The 17,803-nt window shown below is 42.9% G+C and overlaps 1 protein-coding gene across 1 annotated transcript; it reads left to right on the forward strand.

Moving 5' to 3' along the window:
• The first annotated feature begins 7,495 nt into the window (after positions 1-7,495).
• Positions 7,496-10,542, forward strand: LOC121875261. Its single transcript, XM_042379722.1, has 4 exons — positions 7,496-7,523; positions 7,803-7,971; positions 8,580-8,729; positions 10,530-10,542. Exons 1-4 carry the CDS (start codon positions 7,496-7,498, stop codon positions 10,540-10,542), a joined length of 360 nt encoding a protein of 119 aa, XP_042235656.1.
• The last annotated feature ends 7,261 nt before the right edge of the window (positions 10,543-17,803 follow it).

Here is a 17,803-nt window from a genome sequence, read left to right on the forward strand (position 1 = left end):
TGAAAGTTCACGGGTGAAAGGCTTGTCACTTGAATTTACCTCAAGCGCAGTCAGATCAGGTAGTCTCACAGATGTCCTCGTTCTTAATAGAACTGGGGAGCCTATAACTTTAAGAAAGGGATGTTGTTTAGGTAATTTCCTTGTTTACGATAAAGCAATCATAGCAGAGCCAATAGAATTACTAGTAGGTAGTATAATACAAAGGGAATTGAATGAAAAATCACGTATTGTAGATAAAGTAGCGTTAATAGCGCCACACGTGCAAGTAGTCGATCATCCTCAAGGCAAACGTGATCTTTTAGACTTACTAGCCGAGTTCAAGGAAATCATAACATTACCTGGAGAACCCCGAGGTAAAACAACGTTGACAAACCATCACATTCCACTCAAGCCAGACACTCATCCGATCTACATACCAGCATATCGGCTACATCCTTGACCACCGAAGGGTCAAGACGTACCTGGCGCTCCTCTCGGTGCAGCCAGGTCAACTGTTATGTTGGCCCATACCAACCCCCTCCCCTGAATCCTCCTCCCCACCGGAATATCAACATGTTCTCGCCAGAAGTTACTATTTCATTTAGGAATGGAATGGAACCAGTGTTAAACAGAGGTGAACAGTGGTGAACAGTGCTTAAATCAGTGAGAACAACTCAACAGTAACAGTAGTACCCAAGTTAACCTTCACACAGTGAGGTCCCAGGTACCCAGTGATAACGGCCCGTGAGACCCAACAACCAGCGATGTGTTAATCCGTCTACGATAGGAAGGCCTGGAACCACACCTCACTCATATAACACCATCTGTGAGAGAATTACTACACCACGTGAGGCCCCTCCATAACACCATCTGTGAGGGAATTACTACACCACGTGAGGCCCCCCCATAACACCATCTGTGAGGGAATTACTACACCACGTGAGGCCCCCCCATAACACCATCTGTGAGGGAACTACTACACCACGTGAGGTCCCTCCTAACACCATCTGGGAGGGAACTACTACACCACGTGAGGCCCCTCATAACACCATCTGTGGAGGAATTACTACACCACGTGAGGCCCCTCATAACACCATCTGTGAGGGAACTACTACACCACGTGAGGTCCCTCCTAACACCATCTGGGAGGAACTACTACACCACGTGAGGCCCTCATAACACCATCTGTGAGGGAACTACTACACCACGTGAGGCCCCTCATAACACCATCTGTGAGGAATTACTACACCACGTGAGGCCCCTCATAACACCATCTGTGAGGGAACTACTACACCACGTGAGGTCCCTCCTAACACCATCTGGGAGGGAGTTATTACACTACGAGTTTGCTGTTCAACACCTACATTAATCTGTATGTTCACTGTATGTTCCTTTACCTTTCTCTAATGAAACGCTTTTGTTAAACCACCAATGTATGTAATAAGTTATTTATGTCCAATGTATATTTTCAGCCTTCGGGCTGCAGAACTTTTTCAATATACCGTTAATTATTATTATTATTATTTATTATTACAGCTAGAGGGCTGTAGTCCAACAGATGGTACAAGAAATTGTGGAACAAAAGGTAATCCAACCTTCCTCGTCACCATGAAACTCACCTTTATTCCTAGTTCCCAAGAAAGATGGAGGATGGACACCAGTCATAGATTTTCGACGAGTCAACCAAGCAACTGTACCATACAGGTTCCCAATGCCTGTCCTAACTGACTTACTTCAGTCTCTAGGAAAAGACAACTTAGCGGTTACTGGCAAATTCCCTTACATGAGGAATCCTGCGAGGTAACTGCGTTCAGTACACCAATGGGGCATTTCGAATTCTTACTAATGCCATTTGGTTTTGAGAAATGCGCCATTAACATTCCAAAGGATGATAAATACCTTGTTTGCTGGAATGATAGGTAACACGGTCTATGCCTATCAATATGATCTTATCATAGTAAGCAAAGATTTACAAAGCCATTTGAAGAAACTACAAGAAGTCTTCACAAAGCTACAAATAGCTGGATTGAAAGTGTAACTTTCCAAATGTGAATTTCTTAAGTTCAGAATCCAATTTCTCGGACACGTAGGTACATCCAGCACGAGAGCAAACGTCTACATGAACAAAAGTGGGCCGCCTTGGTGTGGGAGGCAGCCAACAATTACCGCGATTCTGCTGCATTCTGGAAAGGGATCAAGCGACTGATGGGTTCCACCTCTAGCACGGTCCCTTACCTGCTCGACCAAAACAACGTGAAAATATTCGAGGAAGAAAACCAAGAACAACTACATCGGTGATATTTACGAAAGATCTTTACCATTAGTGAACAGGAGAACGAGGGCTTCGACAGGGAGTTTGAGGAGGACATTTTAGGTCAGTTGCAGGACCATCAGCACCTGCTCCAGCCGCTCCCACGGACTGACTTCACTAGACTGGTGGACGGAAGCTACCTGACGGAGCGCATAGTTCCTGCAGATGTGTCAGCCGTCATAAAAGGGTTTAAAAACAAATCACCTGGTCAAAGTCACATTAACAAGAAGATCCTGGCTCAACTCCCCGACAACATGATAGAGAGGCTTGCTCATATATGCAACGCCTGCCTCGCCTCTGGATACTTCCCTAAGATGTTCAAAATCGCCGTTATTCGCCTCATACCAAAAGCAGGGAAGCCTCCAAACAAAGTCGAAAACTTTCGACCAATATCGCTGCTAGAGGTACCTGCCAAAATCTTCGAAAAAATAGTAAACAAGCGATTGCGGATGTATCCCCCCCGCCAGTTCGGCTTCCGCCAGTACCGAGGCACATCCACCGCCATAGCTCAGGCCTACGAGCAGATCGCCAATGCCATGACTGGCCGCCTGCAGTGCAATATAGTACTGAGGGACGTCAGCAAGGCGTTTGACAAAGTTTGGCACGCAGGGCTGCAGTATAAGATCATACAACTGGGGCTACCCGAAAATCTGACGCGCCTGCTGTGCAACTTCATTATGGACCGCAGAGCCAAAATCAAGATGCAAGAACATTTTGGAGAAGAATTCTCACTATCGAGCGGCGTGCCTCAGGGCTCTTGTCTCTCACCAACCCTTTACACACTCTACACGGCTGACCTGCCACCCCCAATCGTCGGCAGCGAGTACGTCATGTATGCCGACGATGTAACACAGATCGTCACCTGCCCAGGAAGGTCCACAGCAAGGATGGCGCGACTCACTGCTCGGGCAATAGAGGATATCTCGGAGTATGAAAATAAATGGAAAATAAAAACAAACAAAACGAAATTTGAGGTCATACCCATAGCCAAATTCAAGCCGGCCCCATTGATGATCGACGACGAAGAGATTGAGTACTCTAAACAAGGCAGGTTGCTCGGCCTCATCATCTCTCGGACGGGCATCATTCCCCACGTGAAGGACAGACTAAATAAAGCCAAAGTCGCCGCAGCCAAATTAAAACGTTTTAAACTGATGCCTGAGAAGATACAAGTTCACCTGTACAAGGCGCTGGTGAGGCCTGTGTTGGAGTACCCATCTATACCACTCGTCACACTCGGGAAGACTAGACTACAACAACTACAGAGCTTCCAAAACAAGTGTTTGAGATCAGCCAGTGGCCAAGCGCCACCCTACCAGGAGACAGTGGAAACCATCCACCTAAGAAATAAAACAGAGGCCCTCAACTTCAGGTTCCATCGCCTAGGGAAGAAGGTTTGGGACAAGCTCCTGGACGACCCTCACAGCCCAGACCACCTACGCGGGGAAGACATCAACGGAGGGAGACCCCACGCCTGGTGGCCCCGGAGTCTGCCCGCACTACAACAACCCAACACGCGACCCATCTATGTCCGCCACAGTGATCCACCTTAGATTAAAACTTAGATGATATAAATTCACATTTAACAAGTCACAATCAAGTGAGTCCATAACGTAATACAGTATAAGAGTTTAATAAACTTGTAATTGTAAAATAAATCTAGTCATTGTCTACTAAAATAACCATTGTGCAACCTCATCCTAAATCCTAGGTTAGCTTTGTTAGGCACCACACTCTGTAATATGTAAAACAAGGGGTGTCGTCCCCCTCTGTTTAACTCATTAAACTTCTTTTCCAACCTTTCCCCCCACGACTATATGTTGTGACTTCTCTCCCTCATGTCTGGCTGTGCCTTGAGCCCCAGCATGCCTTCCATCCTTTCCCCAATTTAACCCGTCCCCCAAAAAAAAAACTGACACCACCGTGGTTGCTAGAGGATAGGCTTTTTTCACATTTCATTTTTCCAACATTCGCGGCCTGAGATCCAATTTTCCTTCTGTGGAACACCACCTATTAACCTCTTCCCCAAACCTCTTACTACTTTTCGAACTTCAACTGTCCAAAGCTGCTTCACGCAAACCTTTTCAAGTCTCCAACTACAACCTTTATACCTCTTTCCGTTATATGGGAGGTGTATGCGCCTACTGCAACACACTTACACCTATAGCTCGACTCACGGATCTTCAATCTTACCTTTTTGAAGTCATCTGGCTCAAAATATCTCTACCTACAATGACTATTTTTCTTTGTTTCCTACACTGTTCTCCCAACGCGACCAACTATTTGTAACTCTTTGACTATCTCACTTCTTGCCATGAGTCGCAGCTATCCACACACCCCAACACCGAGATCCTCTACCTAGTGGATTTCAATGTGCATCACTGAGAGTGGCTTGGCTTTGCAAGGGATGACACAGGTAGAGCTGAGGCACTCTCTTTTTCCTTACTTAATGATTTGGAACAAATAATCAAACACACTACACGCGTTCCTGATCGACACGATCAACTTACTAACATTCTTGATCTTTGTTTTACTTCTAACCCCTCACACTATTCATACTCAATTTCTGCCCCCATAGGGTCTTCTGATCACAATCTTATTTCCATTAAATCGAGTTGGGCACAACCACCTCCCCCACATCCCCCTAAACGTCAACTATGGCACTATCGGAGAGCAAACTGGCAATCCTTGCGAGAATTCTTCACCAACTTTCCTTGGGATGAATGTTGCTTTTCCACTCGGAGCGCCTCTGTATGTGTTGACAGCATTGCTGGGGTTATACAGGGCGGTATGAGTGCATTTATCCCATCGTCTACCAAAATTATCACTTTACAATCATGGTTTGATCATTCCTGCTCTCTTGCTTGCAGGGAGAGAGATAGGGCATATCAAACTATGAAACTATATCCTTCTCCTATTACCCACTCCTCTTTCATTACTTCTAGGAATCGTTGTAAGGCTATTCTTCGTAGGGCCAAGCAAAATTTTATAAAAAGAAAGACTGCAGTCCTGACTAATTCTCCCTCTAGTAAATCCTTCTGGTCCTTAACCAAACACATCTGTAATAACTTCTGCACTCCTTCTTTTCCTTCTCTCTTCCGACCTGATAACTCTATAGCTAACTCTACCCCTGATAAAGCCAATTTCTTTGGCCCCCTATTCTCTTCTAACTCCACCTTAGACGATTCCAACTCTATCCCTCCTACTCCTGCACCTCCTACTGAACCTATGCACTTTCCTATAATCTCCACTCGTAGGGTTGTTGGTGTGGTATCCAGGTTGGATGTGAGTAGGGCCGCATGGACCGGACGGAATAACCGCTCGTTTTCTGGGGGAGTGTGCTGAAATTTTGGCCCCTGTGTTTGCTCACCTCTTTCGCCTTTGCCTCAAAACCCAAACTTTTCCTTCTTCTTGGAAGCATGCCTCGGTTCAGCCCATCCCGAAGAAGGGTGACCATTCTAATCCCTCTAACTATCACCCCATTGCCCTAACTTCATCCCTCTTTAAGATTGTCAAAACTATTTTAAACTCTCATTTTTTCCGTTACCTTGAACACCTTTCTTTTTTATCGGATCACCAGTATGGTTTTCGCCAGGCGAGATCTACTGGTGATCTGGTCTCCTACTGCATCCATCTCTGGTCATCCTCTCTTAGGGATTACGGGGAAACTTACGTTGTGGCCCTCGACATCTCCAAAGCATGTGACAGGGTATGGCACAAGTCTTTGCTTTTAAACTTCCCTCTTATGGTTTCTCTCCCCCACTTTGTTCTCTAATCTCTACCTTCCCTGAGAACCGATCCATGGCAGTTGTTGTAAAGGGATCGATTTCTCGCTCTTTCTCTACCAATAGTGGTGTCCTACAGGATTCTGTTCTTTCACCTACTCTCTTTCTTCTATTTATCAATGATTTACTTCACTCTGCAACCAATTCTATCCACTCTTACGCTGATGATTCTACTCTTCACTCTTCTTATCATATTCCCTTCCCCCTAACTCTCAAACTAGATCTGTTTCTAGAGCTGATATCATTACATCTATCAATGCGGATCCGTGTAGCATCTCCAAATGGGGAGGTAGAAATTTGGCTAAATTTAATCGTAGTAAAACACATTATTTACCAATTAAACTTTCCATAATAGAAGATTTCCCACCAATCACATTTCAGGACGCTATCATTCTTCCAAATTCTAAAATAGATATGCTAGGCCTCACCATTTTCTCTAATATGTCATGGAAGCCACACATCCTCAACATTGCTAAAGCTGCCTCCCGAAAGCTAGGATTGCTGTACAGATGCCGTCGCTACTTCACTCCTGAGCAGTTGCTTCAAATATATAAGGGATTTATTCGTCCTAACTTGGGGTACTGCACTCATATCTGGGGTGGCTCCTCTTCTGACCAACTGTTAGATAGGATGGAATCAAAGGCATTTCTCTTCGCCGCAATGCTGCATCACTCTCTCTCTTTTACAAGTAATTTAACGGGCAATGTTTGGTGGATTTGGTATTCTGTGTACCGCCGGCAATGCCGTGGGCTCGTAACACACCGATTCTCTGTGGATATCGGTCACACTAGAATTACGCGTTATAATATATCCTTCGTTCCTCACACAGCCAACCTGTGGAATGCTCTACCTTCTTCTGTGTTTCCACACTCATACAATCTGTCTCACTTTAAAAAGCTGGTTTTCCGGCATCTTCGTGCTGTAGATTAATAAAACCTTTTCCTCTTCTATTTTTAAAGTCTTATTTTTTTGCCCCCTAGGCCCCGTTGTGGGTCGATGACCTGTGCCCGGATGGGCCATTCCCCGTAAAAAAAAAAAAAAAATGCCGGGTCGTGCGAACGTGGTACCTGATTCGCTATCTAGACACATAGCTCCTGTCACGCCACTACCCACGCTCACCCTGTTACAGTTCAGGGCGGAACAGTTACAGGATGCACTGTGGTCCAAGGTAATCTATGCCTTAGAATCGGGAGATGAGGTAAATTTGCCAAAAATGCCTGTACCACTCTCACAGTTTGAGCTCCGGCACGACATACTGTATCGCTCAGTAAAAACACAACAAGAGTCAATCTCCCAATTTGTTTTTCCTACATCACTAAAGGAAAACATCCTCACCCTCCTCCATGATGCACTCCAAGCTGGGCATCCGGGGCAAGACAGATGTCTAACAGAAATTAGACACAAATATTATTGGAAAGCGATGGGAACCGACATCGAGCATCACATTGGTAAGTGTTTATCTTGTGCAAAACACAAGGGAACAACGATGGATCCCGCTCCAATCTTAGAATACCCGACGCCTGAACGTCCATGGGATACATTTTCAATCGATTGATTGCAATTACCAAAAAGCCAACAAGGCGCTAATTACATACTTGTGTGCGTTGACCACTTTTCTAGATTTATGGTACTAACACCATTGCAGAACAAGTCTGCCGAAGCAGTGGCTCATGCGTTAGTCACTCATCTTATCTGTACCTTTTCTACATCTTGAGTGATACTCTCAGATAACGGGGCAGAATTTAAGAATCAACTTTTAACAGCAATATGTCAGCAATACGACATCACACAAACCTTCACAACCGTCTACCATCCATCCTCAAATGGGTTGCTCGAGCATACAAATCGTAAAATTGTTGAGATTCTCCGACACGTGGTGAATCCAATGCACAGTTCGTGAGAGGATTGGCTTCCACAAGTAACCGCATCCATCAATGGATCTATCAATAGCTTTACAGGAAAATCATCATACTACATAATTTATGGTGCCGATAAACGCTTGCCCTATGATGTACTAGCAGGAATCCCACAACCTGTGTACAACATGGATGACTATGCCAAGAAATAAATACATGTTTTCACAAGCATCCATGGAAAAGTACGAAAACATTTAGCAGCCTCACGTGCTGAAATGATCTGCAAGCAACATAAAAACGCTAAGCCTATAACTCTAGAAATAGGAGACGCAGTAATGATAAACGCGCCGGAACGCATATCAAAACTTTCGCCTAAATTCACAGGTCCATACCTGATTAAAGCGAAAGAACATGGAAATAAATTTCAAGTAGTTGAGCCAACGACAAACGTCACAGAAAATTATAGTACATGTAGATAGAATTAAAAAAAGTCAGCAAAGACTTAGTAGGGACCTCTAATGTCAGTCAGTCAAGTACATCCTACTTCTACTGCAACAGTTGCTCAACAAGACATGACAGTAGACAATACATATCGTAAAAAACTAGGATCAGCAAACAAAAATTATTAATTATCCTCGCCCCTTTCAGGCATGGCTTGGATATCGCTACAGCCACATCCCCAGCAGACGTCAAACCCAGGGCATTAGTTGCCCCACTGGGCAAAGTACTTGTAGTGGAAGATGCCGTAACTGTCAAGTACGAGCTCCATGGTTTGGTGCGCATGCCAGTGCACCTGAGGTCAATAGCTGTCCACATTGAAACAGCTAGGCACACCCTGCAAGATCTCGAACAACTTTCTATCATATCTACAACACTCTGTCAAACCATCTTACTTTATAACGACCGTATGAATAGTCTACTCAAGCGTGTAAATCACTTCGAGGGAAAACTACCTATATCTCCTGAAGACATCGGGAAGAATGTACAGTCGAGGTCAAAAGTCTTGAACACTTGATAATATTTGGCATGTAAGTACCCGAAGATCTTAGGTATTATAAACGCCTTGGGAATAAGGACGTTCAGGTGACGGGCAAGTCAAAGGGAATGATTGAAACCCGCCTGTTGACGCATTCAATATTTATTGATGTGGTTAAAACCTGCAGAGAACAAGGCGTTCATTAGTATTACATGGTGATCTATCTGATACATAATTAGTTAGTCTCACACAATTTGTCTTAATTATAATTGATTATTGAGCATAGTGACACGATACAAAGTTCATAGCTCTGTTAATCTTAGCTTTGCTTCATTCTGCATTGTTTTATTACTCCAGGTTAGGCAGCAACGAGTAGACGTAATTAGTCAACAATATTTCAGTACCGAGGGGTATGTCTTCACTTATGCCGTACAGTACTTACAAGTGCGGGTCAATGCAGATCAGTATGGTGGTCCGAGAGACAACAGTACTGTGTAAATTGTCTCAGCACAAATTCTTGGACAGGATTGTGTGGTGTTTATCAGTGCGAGCAGAAGGCTGGTTCTTACAGCATCACTCGAGGGAGCGATCTTCTCCAGTCCAGGCGGCCACGCCACCCTTTAAACCATTCATTTCGCAGAATCAGGACCTCTTCTCCGTAAACACCGCCCACCCCCCAATCTTTGTTCGGGTAGGGCAGCAAACGCAGCACTCACGCCAATACTCACTCGCCAGTACTGACGCCGGCGGTAAACACCACCCCCCCCTGCCGCATCTGGCGAGGTCACAGGTCGCGTGGTGGGGCGCATCACTCGAGAGGGCGATCTGTGTCATGAGAGCCACGTCACCCTTTAAACCTTACATTCAGCAGAATCAGGAATTCTTTATCCGTAAACACCGCCCCTGCCTCCCCCAGCCGATACATCTCACGAAGCAACAGGCCGCGTGGGGGAGGGGGGTCGCTGAGAGATCCAATGTTTGTTCGGGGAAGGCAGCGATCTTCAACAACTGACACCAGTATTTATAAGCCAGCGGCGATAGCAGGTATTAAGGAGAGTTTTATCCCATTTTGTGATGACAAGTAGTGTTATTAGTATATATGTTATCATATATGTAAAACTCAGAAGTAGATGCAAGATATTGTTAAGTGTTCAAGACTTTTGACTCCGACTGTACATTGTCAGAGGCGTCAAAAACGTGGTCTATTTAATTTTGTTAGTTTAATAAGTAACACCCTGTTTGTTACGGCAACCGCAGAAGATGTAGCTAAACTTGGGAAACGAATGAATGCAGTTTCATAGGGCCATTACAGAGTCCTACAAGGCAGTACAAACTCTGAGCTATCTTATGAATGCTACTGTCGACGAAATTAATCAACTAACAAGTGTTGTCCAGGGATTCACACGGCCAGAGTCTACACTGGAATGGCTACTTTGTTTTACAGAATGTATGCATGCAGCGGAAGCCTCTGAGCAAGCTTTCACGGATACCATAGTAGGCTCATAGCTGATTTAGTGAATGCAGGTTTAGGTCATGTTGGTACACAGTTGTCGCTAGTTGGTCAACATATTGCAGCTTTGCATATAGCTGAAACTACCTATCATCTAATTCCTATCTTTCAGGAGCATGAAGTAGAATATTATTACCCCTTATTAGAAGCAACCTTCACACATAAGGAAATACTAATACACATTCCACTAAAATCACAAAAGAAGTTTAATCCATGGCATTTGGAAACATTTCCATTGGAAGCGAATGACACTCTTTTGATTCTAAACAAACAAACTGAATTAATAATTGTTTCAGAAGATTTTTCATTAGCTGCTGTGGCTGAGCATGAAGTCCTAAATCATTGTAAGTCAACGGGGGCGCCGGTGGGTAGAACGGTACCGCTCTTGCCTCACAAGCGAGATTTCACAGGTTCGATTCCCGGGCCGGTGGAAAGTTGTTTGGACACACTTCCCAGCCTCCATTGGTCCCTGTTCACCTAACAGCAAAGTAGGTACCTGCTGTAAATCGAAAGTTGCGAATTCGTATTCAGGGACAAGTTGTTGGAGCTTCCAATAACTTGCTTAGACATAAACCATTGACTCTTCAGGCTTCTACGCCCTTGACTCTTCAGGCTTCGCCCTTAACTCATGAGACATAAAGGCAGACATGAACTTAGCATGCTTCCCTGTTGGGCGCTGTAAACGCTTCTGAGCTTCACCTTACACAAGGATGTAGTTATCACACTATCAGTGGGGGCATCACTGGCTACATGTACACTGGCTTGGGTTGGTTTGTGATCAGACATAAAATCAATGACCACATCAGAGCTATGAGTTGTGTATGATAAATAAAACCAACACACTTGTCTAGAACCCTGCCATAGATGTGTGTTAGTTTATTATTATTCGTTATTACCAATAATTTGAACATCTTCATTTGTGCTGAAAGTGAGATAAGTCCCCTACCACCCAGTGAGCACCGATTCAGAACAAGTTTCCCATCTGACTATGAGACCGATGTATTGAGGCAAGTGTGCCTGCCTGGTAGCTAATTCTCTTTTCTGTGGCCTAGGGTGTCCCTCTTCTCCCAGGGTGTGGATGACGAATTGGATTATGGATTACTCTGCTCATGGTGTTGTGATGGTTTGAGGGTAGTGGACTACGGCGTTAATGCCTGGTTCCTTGTCGTTGACCATCGTGACCTAAACTTGCTACCTGAGCTGCTAATTCTATCAGGTTTTTGTGTTGTTCTATAATGTATGTGTACTTAATGTTTAAAGTAAGAATAATTGGGTAATATTCCGGTGTGCTTTGATAAATGCATAGTTGCGTTACTTTTGAGTTGATAATGGCATTATTTTGTGTTTTACTTGTGTTACATAATGTACTGAATTAGCTATCTTGATATAAATGTTATTAAATTACTCAGTTTACTTGATAATCTTCTTATCCCTTTCAGAACTTAAATTTGTCTGTCACGATAAGTGATTTTTGTGTGTGTGTGTGCTCCTTACTTGCTGCATCCACGTATTTCAACCCTAGATAATTCACTCCGTATTTTCACTTGTCAATTTTGCCTCTCCTAAATGTTGTGGGTAGCAAGGAGGGACATCACATAATGGGGGTCTGTCCGGGAGCTATCTGATTTCACACCAGAATTTACAAATTACGTTCTGCTGAATTGACCCTGCTATCAGTCAGGTGAAAGTTTCATAAGTGTGCTTGTAAAGTAATTTTGCTTCCCAATAACAGTAGTTCATTTTCGCACTTGGTCCAATGTGGTGTGTGCTACAGTCACCTGACAAATCACTGGTAGTCAGTTGTTGACTCAATACACTTTACTTCACTACTCACAGTTATCTTTTCAGGGTAAAGTAAACTAAAGAGAACCCGTCCTCCCACATAAGCTGACCTGAGGCTCACTCTTTTCGAAACCTTCGTGTTTCATCCATTTCTTGAGACAGAGAGCTAAACAAGCAACAACTCGGTTGTAGTAGTGACCACATCAAACTTATTTAAAGTACATAGCTGGTGTCTCCTCGTGCACATTGTGGGAATAAAGCCTGATGCATAGGGCAACAGACACTCTACAATTCGAAGTTCCTGCCAGCTTTAGACTTAAAGGCTGACCCAGAGTTTTAATATAGTGAAGTAATTCTTACTCTAGTTTGACAATTGGGGGCAAACTAGAGTGGGAAAACTCTCCATGCTGTTGTTGTATGGGTGTTAACTGGTAAGGATGAGAAATTGCTAGATAGCCGCTTCACTACTTTATAGCTTGTATTTTATCCTCCGACCTTACCTCACAATCAACTGTGAATTGAACACACACAAGTGTAGGGCTATTGTACCCCTTTGTAAAGCAGGAAGTCAATTCGAATTGATATGTCCGAACAATTCCTGCACTCAAGATGTCAGACTTTAATACATTAGAGTTTGTCACTTCTCCCTTAGTAGAGCTTCTGAAAATCTCAAACCCTATCAAAGACGATCTCTGCTATATAGCCACATATTTTAGAATACAACTTGGTGCTGACGTAACCAAAACCTAGTTAAAGAACATTATACTAGAACACTTTGGCGATGAGGTTGATGATGATACTGACGGTACAGACTCTGCCAAGCCTGTAATAAGTGCCACTGACACCAAATCCTTGCTCGAGTTAGAGAAAGTAAAGTTTGAGATGATGAAATTTGAGGCACCGGTGAGAAAGAAAGAGAAAGAGAAGAAAGGGAGAGAGAGAGGCAGCATGAGTTGGAAGTTTTGCATCTGAAACAGTCCAGTAGGAGTGAAGAAACAGACACATGTGACGTAGCAAAATAATCAAAGTTAGCACCTTGTTTTTCAGAATCCAACTCTGAAGGTGTTTTCAGGGAGTTCGAGTCCATTGCCAATCATTTTAGGTGGCCTAACTCTCTGGAAAGGCTCTAAAGGCTTGTGAGGGATTACAAAACAACACTGATTATGATGATGTTAAGGAGGCGATCCTTGTCTCATATTCAATTACTACTGAGGGATATAGACAGGCTTTCCGAAACCTTAGCAAACTAAATACCGAAACGTACGCAGAGTTTGCTTCTGAGAAACTAAGGGCTTTTCACAGGTGGATTAAATCTGCTGCCATCAGCAAATTTGAGGAGTCAGTCAACCTCATGGTACTGGAGGAATTCATAAGAAAGGTTCCGTTACACTTGACAGATAAGGGGGAGATTTGGTCTCCTTAAGGTAGCTAATGTAGCAGATGTCTTTGCACTAGTCCATCGCCATACCCCTGGTGAAAAGAAAAGCTGCATAATGTACAGTCCTCTGCAGGTTAAAAAAAGGGCCCTGTAGATAAGTGTAGTGAACAGAGTCAGCTAGGTGCTTGGAGCAAATTACCAATTTGTAGATTTTGCAAAAAAGAGGGTCATGTAATTAGGGAGAGTCCTAATCCTAAATGCAAAATTTCTAAGGAGGCAACCTTTACTAAACCAGTGTCCTCAGCTAACCTGCCTAGCAGTAATTCTCGGGAGGCTATTTCAAAGCTTTCAAATCAATGGAAACTGTTTCACGCACTCTTAATTCAAGGAAACACCCATTTCAGGTTGCCAGAAACACTGCTTCAGCACAAAGTGTAATCGTAAGGAAGGCATTTCCAGACATTCATAAGTGTTTCGCAGGGGAAAAGGTGTATGTAAAAGGGCTGACCTCCACAATTCATGTCTATTTAGCAAAGATTTATCTCGCGTGTGATCTTGTACGAGGTACAGTGGTTGTGGGTATTACAGATTCAGCATTGCCAATACCTGATGCAACCCTTCTTCTGGGAAATGACTGGCAATTTGGTTGTTCCAAATTGAAGGTTCAGAACTCTCCCTTACCACATAACAATACTGTCGAAGTTGAGAAAGAACAGCCATATTTGTTTCCTATATGTGCTATCACTAGGTCTCAAGCCAGGCTACACATGAATGATGAGAGAGATGATCCTCCAAAACTCCCTACTGCCACACGTACTGGTTTTGGGGACCTTGGCGGTAACCCTGCACTGCCTGCAGTACCTCTACCTCATGATCCTGAAAAACTGACTACAGCACAAAGGACTGACCCAACATTGGCTAAAATTCATAACGAAGTTGTTGATGAGGAGGAGATAGAGAAAACCCCTTCTCTACTACAAGGGCGGTATTCTACAACTGCCCAAGTGTCGATTGACGACACTTGGGCAGATGTCTTGAATAAAGAAGAAAGCTAAGGTGCTCCATTGTTTCCCTTTTTCCCTGTGTGATTTTATCAATATATATATATATATATATTAGGGTGACAATAGTGCATAGGGGTGAATTTCTAAAATTGATTAAATGGAATGGCCATTGGTCCAATACTGCGTACCCATGAAAAAAGAACACAGGCGAAATCCTGGGTCATTTGGACAATATTTAGAGGTAGCTCAAGTCAATTGAAGTTTTATCCTTTTGGCAAAAAATACGAATATTCATAATATGCCGGTTTATTTTAAAATTTACATATTGAGCAAGTTTATGTGTACACTGTACATATAAATGATTAATTCCTTTTTAAAATGAAACTGCAGTGAACACGCTTACATCAATGGGTGGGAGAGGTGTGGACAACCCATTCATTGTTTTCGCTTTTTGCTTGTAAGGTCCTGTTTTGATGTCCCTGGTTGTGACCGCCTCTGCTCTTCAACAACCTGCAGCAGATGTTGACGCTGGTCTTCACTCTTCGTGATCTTGCTGTTGAATGCCTGTATCAAGGCAATCCCTCTCTCTGCAGTGTCGTTGATGACTCTGAGACCACCCACAACTGCGACGCCAGTTTTGAAGTCTTCATCATCAGACCATGTGTCAGGTTCCTTGGACAAAAAAGAAGTCTTCATTTTGAGACTTTCAAATAGAAAGTTTGATCCTCTAGAAGCAAAGTCTGAGAGCTGCTTTGTGGGAAGGGAAGATGTGGCAGGAAGAGCAGCACGTTTTGGTGAATCCTCGGTCGCCTTCCTCTCAACGATTGCCCGAACTATGTTTGTCTTCATTGTTGCATTAACTTGTGGATCGAAGAGTGCAAGACCCACCAAGCCTTCACTGAGGTACCACAGGTGACGACCGAAGACTGTGAGACATGTTCTTGATATTTTGACGTCGTGGTACTCTGACAGGTCTTGGAGGAGCCGCAAATCATTAGCAGGAGCGGAGGATGGAACGGAGGCCGTGAACCATGCACTGACATACACCTCTAGCACAAAGAATGTGAATCGTTTCAAGCCTAATGTCTCACGAGCAGTTAGTTTAAACTGATTAGCAAAAATCAGGATCTTCATGACATAAATGAGCTTAGCCATCCACCGTGCTCGGTGAAGTGCTCCGGGCCGTCGGAGATTAAACTTGGGTAGAGCTCCATCGAGACACCTGATTGCTAGCTTGATTGTGATTCTGTTTCAGATGAAGAACCCAACTCATCATATTCAAGAGCAGAACTGGCTTGATTCTGTTGTAGAGATTGCTTACTCTTGCTTTCTTCCCGACGCTTGATGGAACAAGCAATCTTTTTGTCTACTCCTGCCATTACACCTCTTCTCCCTTTTTCTCGTTGCGCTGCCAGGAATGCTCGGTCTTCTTTGATGGTCAAGAGCTGCATTGCCTTGGGGTGGGCAACATCGAAGAGGTCCTCTAACTCATCACAAAAAGTTTCCTCTTTCTTACGTTGTGTGTCTGTAGTGCGAGTGCAGTTTTTCTTAAGTCCCTTCCACATTAAAAAAAGATCCACTACCTTTCGTCCAATACTCTTCTCAGTTATGGTAGGAATCCGTGCTTTATTCCAGAAACTAATAACCGATGCTGCAACTTCACTCGCAGAATCATTCACTGTTTTCTTATGTTCATTGTGACCGTGGAAAAACAGACGTAGAACATCTCCTCTTGAAGGAAGTTGTGCACCCGTGATTTCGGTTATGTGTTGACCAATGAGCCAAACTTCAGTTTTTGAACGTGTACTCTCCATTGAACCTGAAACAAACAAAAACATTTATGTAACTTATGTTGTTACTGTTATGCAAACAACAGCACCCATAAAGCATACGGCATGCAAGATCACTTGTATAAAGTTTTTTAAGTGTTATATACCTAAATTGATGCATTGATTTTAGACAAAGACAATGGTACTAACCGTAATACTGCAACAAGAGCGACGCACACACACCCACCGTCACGTCTCACACACAACTGATGCTACTGTACCAGTCAGACACTGGCACACAACCTCTTCCCCCTACCCCGACTGACACCCGCCTCTCCCTCCCCTCTGCATTGCCAATAGCTGCACCAGCCAAAATACTCATTACTCATTTTTAGAAAAAATGTTAGGAACAACTTTAGTTTGAATTTGCATTCTACATATACCTGCAAAGTTTCATAGTAATCGGTTCATAAATAAAGAAATTAGAAAAAATCAATAATAATTTCAGTAGTGTTAACTTCAAATGGCTTGAGCCACCTCTAAATATTGTCCAAATGACCCAGGATTTCGCCTGTGTTCTTTTTTCATGGGTACGCAGTATTGGACAAATGGCCATCTAAAAATAAAAACTTTCACTTTTTATTGTCACCCTATATATATATATATATATATATATATATATATATATATATATATATATATATATATATATATATATATATATTTATATATATATATATGTAACCTGTCGGAATTACTGGACTTTAATTTCTCACTTGACTTGGGGTTTAATAAAGATTATTAGATGGTAATTGCAGTGGAAGCGCCCCTTTAAAAAAAATCCCGAACCAGCACAAGAACACTTAAATTTACTAACAAAATGAATTCTCCATGACCCGTCGAAGGATAGCGTCTGTGACTGGGATGAATGAGACACTGTAAAATTTAGACACTTATATTCCCTCCAACACTACAAACACAATCAAATAATGGTACACCAATATGCTCACCTCTTAACTTGAACTTAAAACACTACTCTGGGGAGTAAAAGTTATACATGGTATTGAAATTATTAGAAACTCAGGCAACAATAAATTTAAAGTATTAAGAAATGTTGCTTGCACACATGAAACAGGCCTTAAGGGCTTTCAACAAAATTATATCACCCCAACAGATGCACAATTCCTAACCTAACTTAAACACTACTCTGGGGAACAAAGGTTATACCTGAGATCGGAATTATAAAGAAAAATTAAATGCATTAAAGGAATTAAATCACAGTATCACTCTGGTTCCACTTAGTGAGACAAACATTCAAAAACAATACTATCAAAATCAATTAAGAACTATTACTACACATGTCAAGATAATATCAGTAACTGAAAAAATGGTACTAACTACACACAAAAATATTGTCACTATTATTGAGATGTTACTGGGTCCACCAATACTC

Source organism: Homarus americanus, unplaced genomic scaffold (genome assembly GCF_018991925.1).
Source record: "Homarus americanus isolate GMGI-L3 unplaced genomic scaffold, GMGI_Hamer_2.0 scaffold56241, whole genome shotgun sequence".
Classification (NCBI taxonomy): Eukaryota; Metazoa; Arthropoda; class Malacostraca; order Decapoda; family Nephropidae; genus Homarus; species Homarus americanus.